The 23,060-nt window shown below is 41.3% G+C and overlaps 1 protein-coding gene across 1 annotated transcript; it reads left to right on the forward strand.

The window, feature by feature from the left end:
* The first annotated feature begins 897 nt into the window (after positions 1-897).
* On the forward strand, positions 898-20,329 carry LOC118911250 (WASH complex subunit 5-like). Its single transcript, XM_036883069.2, has 5 exons — positions 898-1,020; positions 3,873-4,002; positions 5,436-5,532; positions 17,111-17,263; positions 19,821-20,329. Exons 1-4 carry the CDS (start codon positions 914-916, stop codon positions 17,179-17,181), a joined length of 405 nt encoding a protein of 134 aa, XP_036738964.2. The 5' UTR covers positions 898-913; the 3' UTR covers positions 17,182-17,263; positions 19,821-20,329.
* The last annotated feature ends 2,731 nt before the right edge of the window (positions 20,330-23,060 follow it).

A 23,060-nucleotide genomic window follows, 5' to 3' on the forward strand; every position in this document is an offset into this window, starting at 1 on the left:
ACCAGATGCACGCCCTTCTTTGCAGTACCTCATCCTGGTGATAAGAAAAGTCACTTGTTAACTTTCAACAAAATGATTAAAATGTGAGGGGCAATTTAAAACTCTCTATACCCACCATCTTTGAAACATCACATTGTAAAATCATCATCACGGATTTTTCTGAGATAAACCAACTCCTAAAGAGGTGACAGCTTTATGCGTTCGGTCCAAGCTGCACAAGGTGAGAGGGGGGCCACAAAGGGAGAAGTCCCAATCATTCAGAAATGAAGTAAGAAAGGGTTCCACCAGGGGTTCTGGAAACCTTCCCCCCTGGATTTCTTCAGAACTGAACTTTTCCTCCCTGCTACTTACGTCTTTTTGATTTGTACTCAGGTGGATCCAAAGCAGTTGCTAGAAGATGGAATAAGGAAGGAGCTAGTTAAACGTGTTTTTTTGCTCTTCATAGGGGCTTGATATTCAACCCTTGAGCCAAGGTGCCAGATGACCAAAATAGGGCTGTCCTTTTTCTCTATTCTGCTTGTGAAAGGGACTAGAACACCATTCGAAACTCTTGTGAACAAGACCTTTCCTCCTGTCTAATGTATATCTAATATATAATGTTTGGTACAAATGATGTGCTTTATGATTCTATACTGTAATCCATTCATATTATAAGAAAATCCCTTTAAAACCAGCCTTTTGTACCTGCTGATCCCCAAGTTTAGGAATTGAACTGATGTTTATGATTCAGTTACTTCTTATCATTGTAAGCATTTGTTAACCTGAAAGCAGATAGGAGCTATAAAGTCTTAACTTTTTATTTTGCTCAGTCTTTTAGGGAATATGGTAATGAACTAGACTACCTTATCAAAGATGACTAAATATTTATAGTTTGGTTTGGTTTGTTTTTTTCTAGATTCAAGACTGGCAAAGTATGTACCAGTCCACTCACATTCCGATACCAAAGTTTACACCTGTGGATGAGTCTGTCACATTTATTGGTCGGCTCTGCAGAGAAATCTTGCGGATCACAGACCCAAAGTAGGTGTATCTGAATTCCACTGGGCCTTGAAAACTGGTGGCAATGGAAGTCCCTAAACGTGTTGCATATGCTCAGACCACATGCTTGTTCCTGCCACCTGTCTAATGAGTTTACTAAACTCATTTTTTCAGGTTGCTGTTTTTTTCAGTGTGACTGTGGAGTCCCCAGTCCAAAGAAATGTAAATTAAAACCACTATAAGGCTGTTTGGCCCCCTTATTGTCTATGTACCTCTTGCTTTCCAACTAACATCCTGCTCACCTGGGCAAGACTTTCCTTATTGTAATTGCTCACCTGTACCTGTGAAACTGTGGCACTCTCCCCCATTCCAGTCACTGGGTTTTGCACTTGTCAGCTCATATCCTGACCTTTTAAGGTTAATTCCTTATTTCTTAGCCCCACACCCAAGCACTTGCACTACCAAGAGCTCACATTTATTGAACGCTTGCCTTAAGTGCTTCTCAGCACATTATGCACATCCCTTCATTTACTCGTTACAACAGTCTGTGAGGTAGGCATTGTTATTCTTCCCACATTAAAGTAACTGAAACACAGAAAAACTAAGTCACTTGCCCAAGAGCACAGAGTCAAAAAATGGTGGACCCAGAATACACACCAGGCCCTCTGACACTGGAGCCCAACTCTTTTTTTTTTTTTTTTTGTATCATTACTGTACAATTACATGAGCAACATTATGGTTACTAGACTCCCCCCATTATCAAGTCCCCACCACATACCCCATTACAGTCACTGTTCATCAGCGTAGAAAGATGGTATAGAGTCACTACTTGTCTTCTCTGTGCTATACTGCCTTCCCTGTGCCCCCCACCCCCACATTGTATGTGCTAATCGTCATGCCCCTTTTTCCCCCCTACCTCCCTTCCCACCCATCCTCCCCAGTCCCTTTCCCTTTGGTAACTGTTAGTCCATTCTTGGGTTCTGTGATTGTGCTGCTGTTTTGTTCCTTCAGTTTTTCTTTGTTCTTATGCTCCACAGATGAGTGAAATCATTTGACACTTGTCTTTCTCCTCCTGGCTTATCTCACTGAGCATAATACCCTCTAGTGGAGCCCAACTCCACTTAAGCACTGTGCCATTCAAGGGCAGGCAGCATAGCTTGGTCACAGGGGTGAAGGTCTCATATAATCAGAACTGCCCTTAAGGATATTTTAGGTGATATGATGGAGAGGCTTGGATGCGGCCTCTCTAAGCAAGTTCAACTAAGCTACTTCCCCTTTTACTTCCATTGAGCCTCTGATGAAACAGTTATAGTACTAAGACCACATGAAGGAAGAGCAGGTTCACGTCATATGTCTCAGGTTTACCCCGGGACATGTTCACTGAGTGGAATGATTGGTGGAATTACCCGGGAAAAGAAGGTTCTCTTTTCTTCTTTGCCCAGCTGTGCATGCATAGTTGAATATGTAAAGTTAAATGTCCTAATGACATGGCTTCTTTGTACTGCCCTTCAAATTCAGGCTTATTGTGTCTCTCAAAACTTAGGAACTTGACAAGCTATATAAACTTATCCCACAAATTCCAGAAGAAATGAGTTTTATCTCTGACTCATGAGCCAAAAAGAGTAAATGATCCAAAATGTTTTGTGACTGCTCCTTTCCTGGTACTCATGAGTTGATCACTGAAGCCCTTCTAGAAAACTGTTCCTCATGCCATGTTAATACTTGCAGAAAGGATTGAACATGGTTGGGATTTCCCTGTCATACATGTATTTCATCTACATAGCGGGAGCCTCTCAGGTGACACAGCCAAAATGCCAGCCCTGGGTGCTGGAAGCAGGACACGTTGAAGCCTGAAAATAGAATGTAGTTCTGGAAATCATCTTGTTCTTCCTGTTTGCTTCCATACTTAAGCATCCCTAGCTCCTGAGTCTCTTTTAACTTCCTCCCAAGCGTCACTTCAGTAAAATATGTGCTGGTTCCTGGAATTGGGGACCTATCATGTGTGGAGCTTATTAAAATTGCAGAGGCTAGGCCTCCACTCTAGACCTACCCAAACTCTCTGGCATCTGATTTTTAACACACTTTATGGTGAGTGAAGATTCTTAGGCCAACATTTGAGAACCATTAAAATGGTGGTTAAGGATATGGTGTTGGAATCAAGCCTACATGCACCTCAGTTATCTCATCTGTAAAATGAGAGTCAAATGCCTTGTAGATCAAAGAGCAGTTATGAGGGTGAAAGAGAGCACACAGAAAGGCCGTAGCCCTGTACCTGACACAGAAGAAGTGCTTGTTAATTTCATTGGTTGTTATCCTTGCCGTCCACACTCCCGAGTCCAGAGGAATCACAGGCTGCTGACCAGACCTGGGAGGAAGGAGGAAACGGCTTTGTCATCACAGTCTCAAACGTTAGGTAGAGCTCGAGGATTCAGAGCTCCTTTCTTATCAAAATGGAAATGACACAAGGCTCTGGTTATTTAAAGAAATCTGAAGAAAGGCCCCTCGGAGAGACAGCTGGGCTCCAACATCCTCTGGCCTGACAGTCGAATGTAGCCTTCTCCTTAAACAGTCTGTGCTTCTCAGCACAGGACAAAGTCAGTGTAAGCAAGTCAGTGCTTTTGACAAACTAGGTATTGAAAACAGTAAATCAATTCATAAAAATTTGAATGGTGAAAGCACTTGATTTAACTCCAAAAGATAAAGTAATTCTGGATCAGATTTTCCACTTAAAGCCAATCACAGGTACAGAAATGGAAAATGAGAAGGATCAAGCCCTCATTTTACAGATGAGAAAACTGAGGCCCTGAAAGATTCTTTCATAGCCTGTGGTAACTGCTGTCTGAATTCAGTTACTCTCTAATGCTTATCACTCTTGTTTTTTCTCCTTCGTTTAGGGCTCTCCTAGCGGACATCGAAGCCCACTATCAGGACCCTTCACTGCCTTACCCCAAAGAAGATAACGCACTCTTATACGAGATCACAGCCTATCTGGAGGCAGCTGGCATTCACAACCCACTGAATAAGGTTCATAATTAAAATACATAATGGTGTGGTGGGGAACCGTGTGGCACAGAAGGTGATTTGGCCCAGGTACAGATCCCTGGGCTGAGACACTGGGAGAACCTGGGTCCCTGTCCCGGTCCCAGAGGCTCCATTCTCCCAAGTCCTCCCTTGCTGAGTTCCAGTTTCCCTGGTGGAATATGAGGTGATCTTAACTTCCCTGCGTGATTCAGAGCTGGGAGAATCAAGTGATACAATGTTCAAGCTCCCTAAAAAGGAAAAGGCACTATCTGTAAGAAATTAGTTTTAGGTTTGTCTGGCATTTGGTGTTTGAACTGCAACTGAATGGTGGCCGTGATCCTTCTTGCCCAAAAATGCTTCTACTGGTGGCTAGCAGCAGTCATAATCATAATCTGGGGCTAAATACTCTTTTCTGCAATTCTGATCTCCACAAACCTCTGAGAGCAGAAAGATTTTTCACAACTTGGTGTTAGGTCTCATTTGGTGGCAAAACTTGTCATGACATAAGACTCTTTATACTTCTGTGAATATTCGTGTTTTGATGCAGCAGTACTGGTGACTTTGATTATAGGGTGAGACCCTGGGCCCTATTTGCCTTTTCACGAACTAGGAAAAGTGAAGTTCTGAAATCTCTGCAATCCCCTGGGTTTTGGGTGAAGAATTATGAACCTGCGTAGCAGCTCACGTTACTCTGAGAGCTTATTACATGCCAAGCACTGTGCTAGCCCTGACCGTGGGTGATTCCACCTGAGCTCACAGCAGCTGCGTCAGATGTGCCACTGTCGGGTTGGCCCGGAGGCTGGGAGGCTGGCGACTCCCCCGGGCTCCACACTAGCAAGCCTTGGAGCCTGGCCATCACCCTGGACCCGGACCGGTGTCCATACCGGAATGCCCCCCTGCCTCCCAGGGAATTGGGGCTGGCTGGGTAGACCCTGACTACCGCGGGAACCGGGCAGGAAGCTGCTCTGTGACGTTGCCCAGGGGACAGCAAACAGCGCCCAAGACGTCACCCGCTTTTCATGACGGACTCCTGCTCACTACTCTGTGGACCGCTGCTCCTCCTTCCTGCCTCTGCCCTCCCCCCACTTTGCCTTGACTGTGGCACCTGGCTTTCCCCCCCTTGCTCATCACCCTTTGTCCCCATCCCATTGTTATAATCATAATCATAATCTGATTATGAGGATTAAGAGGATTCAGAGGGAAAGTAACTGCTAATCTCTAAGCAAAGTTGTTCCCTTCCCAGAAGGGTTCATTATTTTATAGGTATTTATGTTTGGGAGGTCAGTGATGTTACACAAAACTCAGAAGTCAGTAAGTCAATGGAAGCATTCTAGTCTTAGGTAGTCTGAAGAGTAAACAAATAAAATGGAAACTTTCCACTTGAAAATGTTTTCTGCAGTGTTGTGCAATAACTTTTCTTACCTTTCTCTTTCTAGATATACATAACAACAAGGCGCTTACCCTATTTCCCAGTTGTCAACTTTCTGTTTTTGATCTCCCAGTTGCCAAAACTTCAGTACAACAAAAACCTAGGTACTGTATGACTTACTCTTTGCTGTATTGAATTTATTCTATCCAATAAGTAATAACAGGTTGATAATCTAACCAAACAACTCTTTGTATAGAGTGCTATTCACATATGAGATCTTTGTATAGAATGCTATTCACATATGCATTTAGTTAAATGCATGTTTATAAAATCCATGTCTTTGGGCCTCTGAAACATGTATCCCTTCATGAAATGTAGATAGTGGATTTAATAGCAACAATGTATAATCCACCTTTAATTTCCAACAGATGAATTATCCAACTTGTAAAATGTGTGGAAACTTTGCTTCTCTCCTTTCTTTAATGTGTGAACAGCTGATTTTATATAAAAGAAACTTCTTTTGGTTAATATCTTATTCACTTAACAAGTGTCATGTGCCTACAGTGAATATGGAACTGTGGTGTGAAGAGTAACAATACAGGAGTGAACACTAAGACAGGAATATCTAGGACTTTAAGATATGTCTGATTACATGCGAAAATAATACAAACAGCAGATAACAGGACTTCCAGTATATTCTGTCCAGGTATATAACCCTAATTGTTTTGTCATTAATCAGTTTATCCTGAACTCTTTTATAATCACTTTTCTAATAGATTCCCAAGTACTTCCCCATCTCCAAACTTTGTATCTGAGTTTTTTGAAAACCCACTGTAGAGTTTAATTTAGCTTAAAAGCATTATAAGAGCTTTCCTGTAAATGTAACCATGTTATTTTTTTTTGAAGTATAGTTGGCATTATAATAGTTTCAGATGTACAACACAGTAATCCCAAATTTATTACATTACAAAATGCTCACCACTGTCAGGGTAGTTACATAACACCCATCTGTCACCATACCAAGTCATTACAGTATTACTGACTGATTCCCCATGCTGTGCCTTCATCCCCGTGATTTACTTATTTTATAACTGGAAGTTTGTTCCTTTTGATCCCTTCATCTTCACCCTCCTGGCAACCACCAGTTCGTTCTCTGCATTTATCTGGGTTTTTGTTTGTTAGTTTGTTTTGCTGTATCCATGTTATTTTTTTAATCAGCAATTTCAAAGTGTATTTCTTCCTCGAAGTATTTCCCTTGCTATTTCATAAACCTTTTTAGGATAAAGATGTAGAGTCTCTGTAAGGTTCTTACTCTCTCATATGAAAATGTTTCTTGAAAAAATAGCTGTCATAGCAACCCCTGTTGGTGCTCAGAATGCAAAGCCCAGGACTTGCTGTAGGAGGGAGGGAACAAATGTATGTTTGGATTCTGGATTCACCACTTAATCACCTATGTGACTTTGGCCAAGTTCCTGAACCTCTCAGGCTGGTCAGATTTTTTTAAATGCCTGATACAGTACCTGGTACAGAGCAAGTGCTCAACTGATGCTAAGTCCTTTTCTGTATATTGGTCAAAATCAATGTAAAGAACCATCCCAAGGTGAATTTAAGGGTTCATCTCAAGATTCAGAGACCCATGCTCCCCCTCTGTGGTCCCTGTGTTATTACTACATAAGAATATATGATCCTTTATAATGATGGCTTGTCAGTGCATAAACATACCTTGTTTTCATTAAAGGCTAGTCATTCACTGGTGTCATTCTTAGGTAATATATCTTTCATTGTACATATGGTTAAGATCAGGCATGTCACAGGAAGCCTGTCACTATTCCATGGAATTGCCAGATCTTTCAATAAAACAAAGCTTTTAAATGTCCTAGAAATGTATCTGTACCTGACTATAGTTCTTTTCATGAATTAGTCTGCTGTGGTAACTTGAGAATCAAATTAACAGTAGAACTGAGGAAGAAACATCAGCATATTTGTATACCCTGAAAACATGTATTTAACCTTGCGAGCATTATTCTCAAGAATTGCATGCCTGGGGGAGAGGGGCGGAAGATGGCGGCGTGAGTAGAGCAGCGGAAATCTCCTCCCAAAACAACATATATCTATGAAAATATAACAAAGACAACCCTTCCTAGAATAAAGACCAGAGGACACAGGACAATATCCAGACCACATCCGCACCTGAGAGAACCCAGCGCCTCGCGAAGGGGGTAAGATACAAGCCCCGGCCCCGCGGGAGCCGAGCGCCCCTCCCCCCAGCTCCCGGCGGGAGAAGAGCAGGCAGAGCGGGAGGGAGACGGAGCCCAGGGCTGCCGAACACCCAGCCCCCGCCATCCGGGCCAGAGTGCAGGGCCCTCGATACTGGGAAAACAGGGCAGCAAGAACAGTGAGCAGGCACTGGAGGCTGGGCGACAGAGGACATAAGAAAAGCGCGCGACCATTTTTTTTTTTTTTTGCTTTTTTGCTGCTTTGTTTTGGCGAGCGCTTTTTGGAAGTCTTAAAGGGACAGGGACCCCAGTACTAGGGAAACAGGGCAGAAAGACCGGTGAGCAGAGGCCTGAGGCTGGCACCGGAGAATAAAGAAAAACGAACGACCACCTTTTTTTTTTTAATTAAAAATTTTTTTTTTTTAATTAAAAAAATTTTTTTTCTTGTTTTTTTTTGTGGTCGTTGTTTTGTTTTGGCGGGTGCTTTTTGGAAGTCTTAAAGGGGCAGGGCGGGTCACTTAATCCAGAGGTAGGGAATCCGGGATCTCTGGGCACCCTAACCCCTGGGCTGCAGGGAGCAGGGAGGCCCCTTACGGAGATAAATAGCCTCCCAGCAGCTCCTGCTCCAACGCGACTCCACCATTTTGGAGTAGCTGCCCGAGCCAGGCCACGCCCACAGCAACAGCGGAGATTAACTCCATAGCAGCCGGGCAGGAAGCAGAAACCCTGTCTGCGCGCAGCTGCGCAGCACAAGCCACTAGAGGCCGCTGTTCTCCCAGGAGAGGAGGGCCACAAACCAACAAGAAAGGAAGTCCTTCCAGCCGTCACTCGTCCCAGTTCTGCAGACTATTCCTATCACCATGAAAAGGCAAAGCTACAGGCAGACAAAGATCACAGAGACAACACCAGAGAAGGAGACAGACCTAACCAGTCTTCCTGACAAAGAATTCAAAATAAGAATCATAAACATGCTGACAGAGATGCAGAGAAATACGCAAGAAAAATGGGATGAAGTCCGGAAAGAGATCACAGATGCCAGAAAGGAGATCGCAGAAATGAAACAAACTCTGGAAGGGTTTATAAGCAGAATGGATAGAATGCAAGAGGCCATTGATGGAGTTGAAATCAGAGAACAGGAACGCATAGAAGCTGACATAGAGAGAGACAAAAGGATCTCCAGGAATGAAACAATATTAAGAGAACTGTGTGACCAATCTAAAAGGAACAATATCCGTATTATAGGGGTCCCAGAAGAAGAAGAGAGAGGAAAAGAGATGGAAAGTATCTTAGAAGAAATAATTGCTGAAAACTTCCCCACACTGGGGGAGGAAGTAATCAAACAGACCACGGAAATACACAGAACCCCCAACAGAAAGGATCCAAGAAGGGCAACACCAAGACACATAATAATTAAAATGGCAAAGATCAAGGACAAGGAAACAGTGTTAAAGGCAGCTAGAGAGAAAAAGGTCACCTATAAGGGGAAACCCATCAGGCTAACGTCAGATTTCTCAACAGAAACCCTACAGGCCAGAAGAGAATGGCATGATATATTTAATACAATGAAACAGAAGGGCCTTGAACCAAGGATACTGTATCCAGCACGACTATCATTCAAATATGACGGTGGGATTAAACAATTCCCAGACAAACAAAAGCTGAGGGAATTTGCTTTCCACAAACCACCTCTACAGAACATCTTACATGGACTGCTCTAGATGGGAGCACTCCTAGAAGGAGCACAGCACAAAACACCCAACATATGAAGAATCGAGGAGGAGGAACAAGAAGGGAGAGAAGAAAAGAATCTCCAGATAGTGTATATAACAGCTCAATAAGCGAGCTAAGTTAGGCAGTAAGATACTAAAGAGGCTAACCTTGAACCTTTGGTAACCACGAATAATTTAAAGCCTGCAATGGCAATAAGTACATATCTTTCAATAGTCACCCTAAATGTTAATGGGTTGAATGCACCAATCAAAAGACACAGAGTAACAGAATGGATAAAAAAGCAAGGCCCATCTATATGCTGCTTACAAGAAACTCACCTCAAACCCAAAGACATGTACAGACTAAAAGTCAAGGGGTGGAAAAACATATTTCAGGCAAACAACAGCGAGAAGAAAGCAGGGGTTGCAGTACTAATATCAGACAAAATAGACTTCAAAACAAAGAAAGTAACAAGAGATAAAGAAGGACACTACATAATGATAAAGGGCTCGGTCCAACAAGAGGATATAACCATTCTAAATATATATGCACCCAAAACAGGAGCACCAGCATATGTGAAACAAATAGTAACAGAACTAAAGGGGGAAATAGAATGCAATGCATTCATTCTAGGAGACTTCAACACACCACTCACCCCAAAGGATAGATCCACTGGGCAGAAAATAAGTAAGGACACAGAAGCACTGAACAACACAGTAGAGCAGATGGACCTAATAGACACCTACAGAACTCTACATCCAAAAGCAACAGGATACACATTCTTCTCAAGTGCACATGGAACATTCTCCAGAATAGACCACATACTAGGCCACAAAAAGAGCCTCAGAAAATTCCAAAAGATTGAAATCCTACCAACCAACTTTTCAGACCACAAAGGCATAAAACTAGAAATAAACTGTACAAAGAAAGCAAAGAGGCTCACAAACACATGGAGGCTTAACAACACGCTCCTAAATAATCAATGGATCAATGACCAAATCAAAATGGAGATCCAGCAATACATGGAAACAAATGACAACAACAACACTAAGCCCCAACTTCTGTGGGACACAGCAAAAGCAGTCTTAAGAGGAAAGTATATAGCAATCCAAGCATATTTAAAAAAGGAAGAGCAATCCCAAATGAATGGTCTAATGTCACAATTATCGAAATTGGAAAAAGAAGAACAGATGAGGCCTAAGGTCAGCAGAAGGAGGGACATAATAAAGATCAGAGAAGAAATAAATAAAATTGAGAAGAATAAAACAATAGCAAAAATCAATGAAACCAAGAGCTGGTTCTTCGAGAAAATAAACAAAATAGATAAGCCTCTAGCCAGACTTATTAAGAAGAAAAGAGAGTCAACACAAATCAACAGTATCAGAAACGAGAAAGGAAAAATCATGACGGACCCCACGGAAATGCAAAGAATTTTTGGAGAATACTATGAAAACCTATATGCTAACAAGCTGGGAAACCTAGGAGAAATGGACAACTTCCTAGAAAAATATAACCTTCCAAGATTGACCCAGGAAGAAACAGAAAATCTAAACAGACCAATTACCAGCAACAAAATTGAAGCGGTAATCAAAAAACTACCAAAGAACAAAACCCCCGGGCCAGATGGATTTACCTCGGAATTTTATCAGACATACAGGGAAGACATAATACCCATTCTCTTTAAAGTTTTCCAAAAAATAGAGGAGGAGGGGATACTCCCAAACTCATTCTATGAAGCTAACATCACCCTAATACCAAAACCAGGCAAAGACACCACCAAAAAAGAAAACTACAGACCAATATCCCTGATGAACGTAGATGCAAAAATACTCAACAAAATATTAGCAAACCGAATTCAAAAATACATCAAAAGGATCATACACTATGACCAAGTGGGATTCATTCCAGGGATGCAAGGATGGTACAACATTCGAAAGTCCATCAACATCATCCACCACATCAACAAAAAGAAAGACAAAAACCACATGATCATCTCCATAGATGCTGAAAAAGCATTTGACAAAGTTCAACATCCATTCATGTTAAAAACTCTCAGCAAAATGGGAATAGAGGGCAAGTACCTCAACATAATAAAGGCCATCTATGATAAACCCACAGCCAACATTATATTGAACAGCGAGAAGCTGAAAGCATTTCCTCTGAGATCGGGAACTAGACAGGGATGCCCACTCTCTCCACTGTTATTCAACATAGTACTGGAGGTCCTAGCCACGGCAATCAGACAAAATAAAGAAATACAAGGAATCCAGATTGGTAAAGAAGAAGTTAAACTGTCACTATTTGCAGATGACATGATATTGTACATAAAAAACCCTAAAGACTCCACCCCAAAACTACTAGAACTGATATCGGAATACAGCAAAGTTGCAGGATACAAAATCAACACACAGAAATCTGTGGCTTTCCTATATACTAACAATGAACCAACAGAAAGAGAAATCAGGAAAACAACTCCATTCACAATTGCATCAAAAAAAATAAAATACCTAGGAATAAACCTAACCAAAGAAGTGAAAGACTTATACTCTGAAAACTACAAGTCACTCTTAAGAGAAATTAAAGGGGACACTAACAGATGGAAACTCATCCCATGCTCGTGGCTAGGAAGAATTAATATCGTCAAAATGGCCATCCTGCCCAAAGCAATATACAGATTTGATGCAATCCCTATGAAACTACCAGCAACATTCTTCAATGAACTGGAACAAATAATTCAAAAATTCATATGGAAACACCAAAGACCCCGAATAGCCAAAGCAATCCTGAGAAAGAAGAATAAAGTAGGGGGGATCTCACTCCCCAACTTCAAGCTCTACTATAAAGCCATAGTAATCAAGACAATTTGGTACTGGCACAAGAGCAGAGCCACAGACCAATGGAACAGACTAGAGAATCCAGACATTAACCCAGACATATATGGTCAATTAATATTTGATAAAGGAGCCATGGACATACAATGGCGAAATGACAGTCTCTTCAACAGGTGGTGCTGGCAAAACTGGACAGCTACATGTAGGAGAATGAAACTGGACCATTGTCTAACCCCATATACAAAAGTAAACTCAAAATGGATCAAAGACCTGAATGTAAGCCATGAAACCATTAAACTCTTGGAAGAAAACATAGGCGAAAACCTCTTAGACATAAACATGAGTGACCTCTTCTTGAACATATCTCCCCGGGCAAGGAAAACAACAGCAAAAATGAGTAAGTGGGACTATATTAAGCTGAAAAGCTTCTGTACAGCAAAAGACACCATCAATAGAACAAGAAGGATCCCTACAGTATGGGAGAATATATTTGAAAATGACACATCCGATAAAGGCTTGACGTCCAGAATATATAAGGAGCTCTCACGCCTCAACAAACAAAAAACAAATAACCCAATTAAAAAATGGGCAGAGGAACTGAACAGACAGTTCTCCAAAAAAGAAATACAGATGGCCAACAGACACATGAAAAGATGCTCCACATCGCTAATTATCAGAGAAATGCAAATTAAAACTACAATGAGGTATCACCTCACACCACTAAGGATGGCTGCCATCCAAAAGACAAACAACAACAAATGTTGGCGAGGCTGTGGAGAAAGGGGAACCCTCCTACACTGCTGGTGGGAATGTAAGTTAGTTCAACCATTGTGGAAAGCAGTATGGAGGTACATCAAAATGCTCAAAACAGACTTACCATTTGACCCAGGAATTCCACTCCTAGGAATTTACCCTAAGAACGCAGCAATCAAGTTTGAGAAAGACAAATGCACCCCTATGTTTATTGCAGCACTATTTACAATAGCCAAGAATTGGAAGCAACCTAAATGTCCATCAATAGATGAATGGATAAAGAAGATGTGGTACATATACACAATGGAATACTACTCAGCTATAAGAAAAGGGCAAATCCAATCATTTGCAGCAACATGGATGGAGCTGGAGGGTATTATACTCAGTGAAACAAGCCAAGCGGAGAAAGAGAAATACCAAATGATTTCACTTATCTGTGGAATATAAGAACAAAGGAAAAACTGAAGGAACAAAACAGCAGCAGAATCACAGAACTCAAGAATGGACTAACAGGTACCAAAGGGAAAGGGACTGGGGAGGATGGGTGGGTAGGGAGGGATAAGGGGGGGAGAAGTAGGGGGGTATTAAGATTAACATGCATGGGGGGGTAGGAGAAAAGGGAGGGCTGTACAACACAGAGAAGGCAAGTAGTGATTCTACAACATTTTGCTATGCTGATGGACAGTGACTGTAAAGGGGTTTATAGGGGAGACCTGGTATAGGGGAGAGCCTAGTAAACATAATATTCGTCATGTAAGTGTAGATTAGTGATAGCAAAAAAAAAAAAAAAAAGGGCAGTTCCTGTGTGGTAACCTCCAACGAGTTCTACACAAGGGTATAAAGGGCATATAAAAGTGTAGGCAAAGGGTCTGTTTGTGTTTATACAGAGGATAAAAGCCTAATTGGGCTACCCCGAAAATGAACTAAGATACGATATGAAAAAGAACTTCCATCATCTGCACTCTCTGGAAGACTCATGCCAGAAGATGATCATCAAAAAACCCCAACAAAGATCCACGCACTGCTACAGCTGTAGATGCACTCATCCCACCAGTTCCTGGACTTGCCATGGGAATGAGGAAGGAGATATCTAAGCTGGCCTGTGCATACAGTAAAACAACAAAATTGGACTGGATCTATACTGTTGGAACTCAACCAAGAATTTGGAGAAGTGCAAATTGTAGCGCTCCAAAGTCTTACAACTACAAACTATTTACTGTTAAAAGAACATATGGCATGTGAACAGTCCCCAGGAATGGGTTGTTTTAATTTGTCTGGTTTCTCTCAGACTGTTCAAGTTCAGTTGGACAATATCCACCATATCATAGATAAGTTTTCACAAATGCCTAAGGTGCCTAACTGGTTTTCTTGGTTTCACTGCAGATGGCTGGTAATTACAGATATGCTTTGGTTATGTAACTATACTCCTATTATGTTAATGTGTGTGTGCAATTTAAGTAGTAGCTTAAAACCTATACATGCTGAAGTTACTCTACAAGAAGATATATCAAAGAAATAATCAATCTTCCCATGTTTTCTTCCGCCTGCTACTTCTATAGCTTTTCTTCTTCCTTCCTAATTACAACCCTTAAATAGAATTCGTGCCTCATATCAAATTTACCGAGTATCATAATTCTTCCAAGTGGTAAAGATACCTCAAGACAAATGCTGGGCATAGAAGCCACAGGGCATAAATATGCAAAGAAGTAAAAAGCTAACTTTTTCAAACAATAAGGCTTCTCTCTCACTTACCAACTTCACATTTCCCTGTATGGCCCCGGAAGATGACTGGTTAGCCAGAGACGGGTAAGATTCCTCAAGGGAGGAACAACCTAAGACAGGCACAGTCGCAGGGGGGCCATCAGGTGAGAAATTGGGGATCAACAGAGGTGAGGCTTAGAACCTCACCCCCCCGTTCTGAGAGAAATCTTCTGCATACGTGGATGTTTTATTGCCCTGGTCTAGCTTGGATTAACACATAGTCTACAGGCACACACCTGATCATCTACATGTGCTCTCTTACAACACTAAACTATGTTTTCTACCTTTATCTTGTATCTACCTACCACTTCAGCATTTTATTAAAAATAATAATAATAAAGAGAGAAATGTGGTATCCACATATAAATCAAGTATAAAAACCAAATGAGTATTCATATTTGAACTGACTGTTTAGAGTTCATAATGCATGAGCAAAACCGAAAGTTTCTGTGATGACTGCCCTTGTACTGTTCACTATGTAACTTATTCATTATGTAAGAATTTGTTCTACATGTAAAAACTTGTTTGTTATGCCTCAGAAGATTGGAGACTGACAAAAATTAGGCTTGGGGTGGAATAATGATTGTGCATTGAGCATTGACTCCCCTATACAGAATTTTATTGTTGTTAACAACCATTTGATCAATAAATATGAGAGATGCCCTCACAAAAAAAAAAAAAAAAAAAAAAAAAGAAGGACAGACTTCCAATGGTAAAATAAATTAGTAACCGGGATGTAAAAAAAAAAAAAAAAAAAAAAAAAGAATTGCATGCCTGCCTTGGTCTGTCTTAAGAAAGAATCTGCGGTGCTGCATTCATAGAAGTTTTTGTTGTAAATGTAACTATTGTTCTCTACCTGAGAAAGATTATTCCTCAGTGTTCTCAGTACTGGCAATGCAGTGGGCATTAAATAATTCAGAATTTCCAAAGCCTATGTTGGGTAAATCAGGATAACTGTTTTGGCATCCTGATGTAAGTAGAGATCTCCCAGTCATCACAAGAACCCAAATGTGGGATATGGGGGGTCTGTCTGACCAGTTTAACTTTAGAATAAGCTGCCAATCCTTTTTCCAAAGTCGTTGTACCATATTACACACCCGTCAGCGTTTGTCAATGTCCATCTTTTAATATTTAACCATTCTAATGTGTGTACATGGCATCTCATAGTTAATTTGCCTTTCCTTGATGTTGAGTACTTTTTCATGTGCTTTTTGGCCTTTATTTCTTTCTTGGTTAAGTGTCTGTTCAAGTCTTTCACTTATTTTAAAATTAGGTTAATTACTTTTCTCTCACAGTGTCATAGGAATTATATATTATGAATATAAATCCTTTCTTAGATTTATGTATTGTGTATTTTTTCTCAAGAACTGTGACTTACCTCTTCATTTTCTTACTGATGACTTTAATGAGCAGAAGTTTTTAATGCTGATGATGTCCAATGTATCCATTTTTTCCTTCACAATTAGTCCTTTCTGTGTCCTAAGAAATCTTTGCTTACCCCAAGGTCCTGAAGATATTCTCCTAGGTTTTTTTCCAGAAGCTTTGTAGTTTTAGCTTTAACATTGAGATCTGTGGTCCATTTCATTACTTTTTATGTACAATGTGAAGTAGGGGTCAAGGCTTATTTTTTCTTCATAGGGATATCCAGTTTCAGTGACATTTGTTGAAAAGATATCTTTCTCCATTGCATTGTTTGGGTATTGGTGGAAAGTCAAGCGATCATCTGAGGGTGGGACTTTTTCTGGAATTTCTGTTCTGTTCCATTAATGTATTGATCTGTCCTTATGCCAATACTGGTTTGATTACTATAACTTTATAATAGTATATATTATGTCTTGAAATCAGACAATGTAAGTCTCCCAACTTTGTCCCTTTTCAACGCTGTGTTTCCCTCTGAAGACCCTAGATTCTGTCCCTTGCTCCTCGTGCAGCCATCCAGGAAGAAGGTCTGCAGACGGGGCAGAAGGCCCCAGTGACACAGCCAGCTCTGGCATGCACTCACGTCCCCAATTTCCACTTGACTTCTGTAGCTTCTTTTCTTGTTTCATGTTCAACTTGGGCTTAAAGATACTTTTCGTATTTTATCCATCTTCGTAATTGACTTCATTAAAAGAATAGTTCAGCATACATGATATGCCATCCTGCCATTAACAGAGGCTGGTTATGGTACTTTGTATTTTCTCATTTACATTTATTTATATCTTTAAAATTCCCTACAATAGCATGCATGAATTACATAATCTAAAAGAAAGTAATGATTATAAAAATTACTAACCATTTTATTATATTGAATCCTTCAGACTACTAGAAGCCTCCAATTCAAAATGTAGTCCAGTCGACATTCCCTCCAAATAGTCATCCGCCAGCAATGCTGTGGGCCCCAGACATTGACATTCACAGACACTCACGCTGTGCGAACATTGCCACAGGCGAGCGCTTCACCCGGTGCTGTCACCTGTGGTTCCTTGCAGGAATGGTCTGCCGGAAGCCTGCCGACCCGTGGATTGGCCGCCGCTTGTTCTGGGACTGCTCACCCTGCTGAAGCAGTTTCATTCCCGGTACACAGAACAGTTCCTGGCGCTGACCGGCCAGTTTATCCGCTCCACAGTGGAGCAGTGTACAAGGTACAGAAGGCCAACCAGGAGTAAATGGAGGTAATACTCTGAATGGGCTGTAAACCTTGCATGCCAGGTTTCTCCTACCATCTTGCTAGTAGATGGGGTTGGCTGCTTACTCTGTAAAGCAAGTCAGGGCACATCTCCTTGTCTGGAGCAATTAAAGGTGTGCCATCCTTAGTCACCTGTGGGAGGAGCCTCCTAGAGTAAATTTCTGAGAATGAGTCATGACCATGATTAGTGAGCTCCGCAGCGCAGAGGGCGCAGGCTTGTTCCTCTGCCGTCCTGGATGCTGCGCTCAGACCTCTGAACCCGTGGGCCCCGGCTGCGCCTGCCAAGGGAGGGCGCCCCGCGCTTCAGTGGGAGTCCGGGAGCGCGTCAGTATCAGACTGGACACAGCCCGAGTTCTGGTGTGTAATGTAACGAATCACACAAAGGTTTCCACATGATACAAAGCTTGTAAGCCTTTAATTCTCCCCTCCTCCTCACCATGTGGCTTTTCTGGGACAGAAAAAAAATTATTTACATGAGGCGATGGGTCCTGAGCCTCCTTCTCTTTTACCCTGAAGGGTCAACCCCACTAAATAGATTTTCCTGTTGTGTTACATATTCAAAACCTGGAAGATTACCACTTGGTCATTTTTGTCAATATAACTTAAAGACTAAGGTCCTTACAAAGCACTGCTAATCAGACATGACTTCAGAGGCCATTGAATTTACCTCCCACCAAGGGCATGAACAAGCTGTCAGATGACCCTGGCAAGTAGTCATACAGTCTCTGCAGGGATGAGGTACTCTCTGCCTCTCCAGACAACACAGAACACTGGTAGAGTTGTTCTCATTATTAGAAAGTTCCTGGTTGCAGTGAATGGAAAATTTCATCCCATCTCTGAAAATTTCACACACGGGCCATCTTCCAGACTTTGCAGTGAGACGGAATAAATGCCGCCTCCTTCCACAGCACCACTCGGCGCTCTTTGAGTTGGCTGTAGTCTCTAGTGCTCTCTTTTTTGGATAAGTCCCTCCAGCTGTTCTGCGGTGCAGTTGCTCAGAAGCTGCTCCATATCAGGGGTTCCAGTTTGTTACTGGCCATCTTAAAAGTGTTCTCCCAAACTTGTACCAAAATTCCAAATACAGCCCTCCCCTTAGAGTGGAGGAGTTCCTATCCTCCTTCGTTCTAGGTCCTAGGGAGCAAAGTACAGTGAAGACTGCAGTGCTGGGATCTGACGTCCATTGTATAGCAGTGGCTCTGAATGATTTTGCATCATCTTTAAATCCTGACATCTCTCTCCCATGAGCCTCAGTCAGGCCAGTTCTTCCCCATCTTAATGAATGGATTAAATATCAAATAAACAGTGGATTTTCTTTTTTTAGGACATATGGTCCACTTTGCTTCAAAGAGCAGATTTTCTTAACAATTGAAGAGCTCAGAAGGAAGGGGAAGTCTCAAAAATGAAATTGTAATAATCACGAAAAGGTCAGTTGCAGAGGAAAGCAGTAGGCACCTAAAAACCTGGTGCACCTGCTCGGGACCAGGGAGAGGAGACCAAGGACTCCAGTCCAGGCATATGAGGTGGTCAGAGAGCAGCTCCACACCCGGCCACCCCCAGCCAGCGCTCCCCATCTGTCAAGAGCTGGCAGGCCCTTCATCCTCTGTTTTTCCTTCTGCAAAGGATTTAGTGTGGCCTTAGTCCAGGATGTTAGTGGCAGCCCTGAGAGAGGCCATCGGGGTATAGGAGTAGCGCAGCAGCTCGGGTTCCAATTCAGCTAAGTGAAGGGACATAAGGCACCTGAGAAGCATGGACACTGCCTCCTTCCCCTCGTCCCAAGAAGAGCAAATATAAATACAGCCGTGGTCACGCACTGACAGATGGAGAGCAGTGGAAACTTATCCAGGTGTTATCACTCGTAAACCCTTTCAAAAGCAAGAAGTCACTAGAGAAATAGATCAGTAATACAGTACCATCTTATGGTACCATTGGCTAACTAGAGAATGCTGACATGTAAATTGGAAATAGTTTTAACAGTTAAAAATTCCTTTTGATATAAAGTAAGAGTGTAAATTCCGTAAGACTATTGTATACTTTGTTGCATTCCCAGTTCTAGAACAGTGCTTGGCAATACAGTTGTCATACAAATGAATACCTGAGTGGGATCCTGTGTGGAAAATTGCTAGGTGCTGATTTTATTTGATACCCTTAAATATACAGTATCGTGCCAGGCACAATCTCAGATGCTAGACATAGAAAGATGCAGGTATGACCCAAGCCCTCCAAGAAACCAGCGTACAAGCAACTGAAAGTTTAAGAGGTGTGGAAGATCCTGAGGCTAATGAGAACATGAGAAAAGGCCGTCTGCCCAGAGGTATCAGGGAGGACTTCACTAGGCTATGTGCTGAAGATGTGCCAGCAAGATAATGACTTGCTAAGAAGCAAGAAGTTGGTCTATAGGTTTGTTTCTTCTGACTTCATTTAGAAATCTATCATTGATTTAGTCTGTCAGCATGTTGACTGAGGGTCCGATATGTGCAAAGCAGTTCATTGATCCGAACTGTTCTTTGTTACAGCCAGAAGATACCCGAGATGCCTGCAGATGTTGTGGGTGCCCTTCTGTTCCTGGAGGATTATGTTCGGTACACAAAATGCCCAGGAGGGTAAGCAGCAGATAAAGACAGTGTTGATGCCCTTTTTATAAGGTCCTTTGAACTTGCTAGGAGTGAAGTCCAGTAGCTCACTCACCTTGGCTGCCTCCGAGCCCCTTGCCGGTGCTCTGCCCCACAGCTCTAAAATTCCCCGTCCTCCCTGGTAAGTGCTTTGCAAGGAGACAGTTTAACACACCTTCCTTGCTCTTCTCCCTCTTTACCCCACCTTCCTCCTGTCAGCAGCTCACCCAGTTCAGGAGTTGGGATGGGCAATCCAGGAGAGAATTTCTTTAGTGGCAGGGATAGAAAGGTAATTGTGTGGTTGTTTCCTTTCCCCAGTAATGGTTCTCAAGCAAGTTGATTATTTTCACAGCATGGCGAAAATTATACCATCCATACTACTGTTCCCAAAAATGACAGACTTGCTTTTTACCTTCTAAGATATTCTTCCCTTTTCCTTTCTCACTAGTGAGTCTGCTTTGGTAAGTTTTAGCTGAAAGTGGAAAGCTTGATACTAAAATATAAAAGACTTCCAATAGATGCTGAACAACCATGCTGATTTTTTAAAAATTAGCTTAGGAATTAAACATCTTTGTTTATAACAAAAGCCAAAGATGATGTTTTAAAAATTAACCGCCATGTCATACTTAATAGTGAAATACTAGTGGCATCCTTATTAAACTCAGGACTGTAGTGATCATGCAGCAGTACTGATACTTCAGTGCTACTTTTGTTGCACAGGTTTGTTAAGGAGAGCAGTTGTATATCTTCCTTGGTTCTTGTCCCTGCTGCAACAAAGAATTGAAGGGCAGAGACACAGTAGTGAACCAGAATAAAAGTTTTATTTAAAGTTATGCACTTAAAGAGAGAGAAAGTGCAGGCGACCTCAGAGAGGAGGCTCCCAGAAAGGTTGAAAAGTTTTATTTAGTTATTGGGAGTTTGGTTTGGAGACAGAGGGAAGTCCCAGTACAAGGTGAGGAAGGGATAGATTAAAGCGAGAATGTCAGGGAATGACAGAACAGAGTGATAAAAGAAGTTCAGTAAACGGCTGCTCAGCATGGGACCCATCCCCTGCTAACTCCTTAAGCCAGTGCCAACTTGCATCCAGTGTCCAGTTGGATCTGCAGGGTGTGGGAACTGAGCCCCTACCACCCCAGGATTTGGGGAGCTGGAAAGCACTGGATGGAGTGAGATTACATTCTGTGAACTTCCTCAAGGCAAAGAAAGGAGACTTTCAGGCAGGCTACTAAAAAACATGACAGTATAGCTGCAGTTTCATCCGGGTCACCCAGGCCATGGTAATTTGCAAGCCTGGATCTGAGCTCTCAGCAGCCCCTCCCTACTGACCTGAAATAGGACAGAGTGAAGATTTGAGCTTAAATCCAGAGTGTTAGAATGAAATAGCAAAGTAACAAAGACACTACTGGAAAAGCACAGAGACAAAACATTACAATTTGAGCAGTGAGAAGTTTATTTAAGGCAAAAAGATGCACACTTGGACAAAGGGAAGTGTGGGCAACCTCAGAGAAGAGGCGTGCTAAAAGGTTTAAGTTTTATTTAAAGAGAGAAAGTGTGGGTGACCTAAAAAAGGAGGCCTGAAAGGTTGAGAAAAAGTGTGGGTGTCCTCAGAGAGGAGGCATGCTGAAAGGTTGGGGGTTCCCCCTTTTAAGGATTTTTCAGGAATGTGACAAAAGGCTACAGGGTGTAGACTTGTTAAGTGGTCTCAAGATATTTATCTTTGGTGAGAGATATTAAGTCTCTTCTCTTCTATTATCAGTTCTCTAGGTAATTCTGCAAAATTAACACAAGCAATGTACTGATCCAGTTCTTCCTCAGGATAGCAGGTTCTCTCTGAGACCATATCAATCAAGACAGCCTGCCCTGCCTCCAAGGTGGGCTGAGTTATTGTCTGTTTCCTAAAGAATAAGTTAAGAATCTTACTTCTTAACTTCATGGGTTTTAAAATGCAATCTTAACTTTAAGATGGAATCTTCCCTGTTTTTACTATGCTGTTTATATCTGGCTTTGTTTGCTAAATTAATCATACTGCTTGTCTCCTGCCCAGGTTACAGATTACTTGATTAGGGGCTGGAGGAGGAAAAAATAGCATATACGTTAAGTTAAAGAGTAAGCTAGGACTTTTAGCAGACTAAAGTAAATCTTACAACAGCATGATCTAATTGACACAATGAAGAAAGACATGGGCTGCGCTCAGATACTTTTCTTTATCTGGGGAATATTTGGACTTTCCAAGTTACTCCCCGCCTTTGGAGCTTCAACTGATCAACTCATTAACTCTGTGAGTCTTTTCTGGCTCTCTAGTTTTAACTGGTTAACTCTTTGAGTCCCTTCTAGTGGGTTTTACTGGCCTTATTCTCCCTCCACCCCACTTATATCTATTATTCTACCTAACGTGTTCAAAACAAATAAGAAATGAAAAATTGTAAATGTATTTGAAAAGAAGACAAATGTGTATTCTTTATCAATGATGTAATTGCCTACCTTGAGTGCCCAACAGAACTATGTGGAAAAGTGCTAACATAAGAGTTCAGAAAATAAGCTGAGTACAGGATGTACTAAGTAAATCCACAAAGAAGATCCTATTCACAGAATTAACAAGGAAATGATAATAATTAACAAGGATAATCTACAAGAAGTTATTTAAAAACAATTTGAAAAACTTTAGGAAAAAAACAAAACTTTTTAAGTCCATGTTTCTTTATGAGAAGTCAAATATTTGTTCTTCCTAGCTTATAGTTTTATTGTAATTATGATAAAAATCCAAGATTATAAAAAGTTTTCATTAATAATCATTAATATTAATAAAATGTTATTTTAAAATATAACATTTTTTAAAACTTCACAGAACTTAGGCTAAAGCATAATTTTTCAAAAGAAGATATTAAAACTATCAAATATTAAAATACATTATAAAACTACAAAAAACAAAATAGTGTGGTACTGGTATGAAAGTCAATAGATGGGTTGAAACTAAAATATGTAGCCTAGAAACAAATACCAGTACATAAAATAGTATATAAGGAAAAGTAGCATCTCAAATTAGGGGAGAAAGGGAATATTAGTCAATAGTGCCAGGACAGTTAGTTCAATATGTGGTTAAAAATAAGAGGCAAGTTTGTCTTTTTATATCTTCCATGTATCAAA

The sequence above is a fragment of the Manis pentadactyla genome, chromosome 4 (genome assembly GCF_030020395.1).
Source record: "Manis pentadactyla isolate mManPen7 chromosome 4, mManPen7.hap1, whole genome shotgun sequence".
NCBI classification, from domain to species: domain Eukaryota; kingdom Metazoa; phylum Chordata; class Mammalia; order Pholidota; family Manidae; genus Manis; species Manis pentadactyla.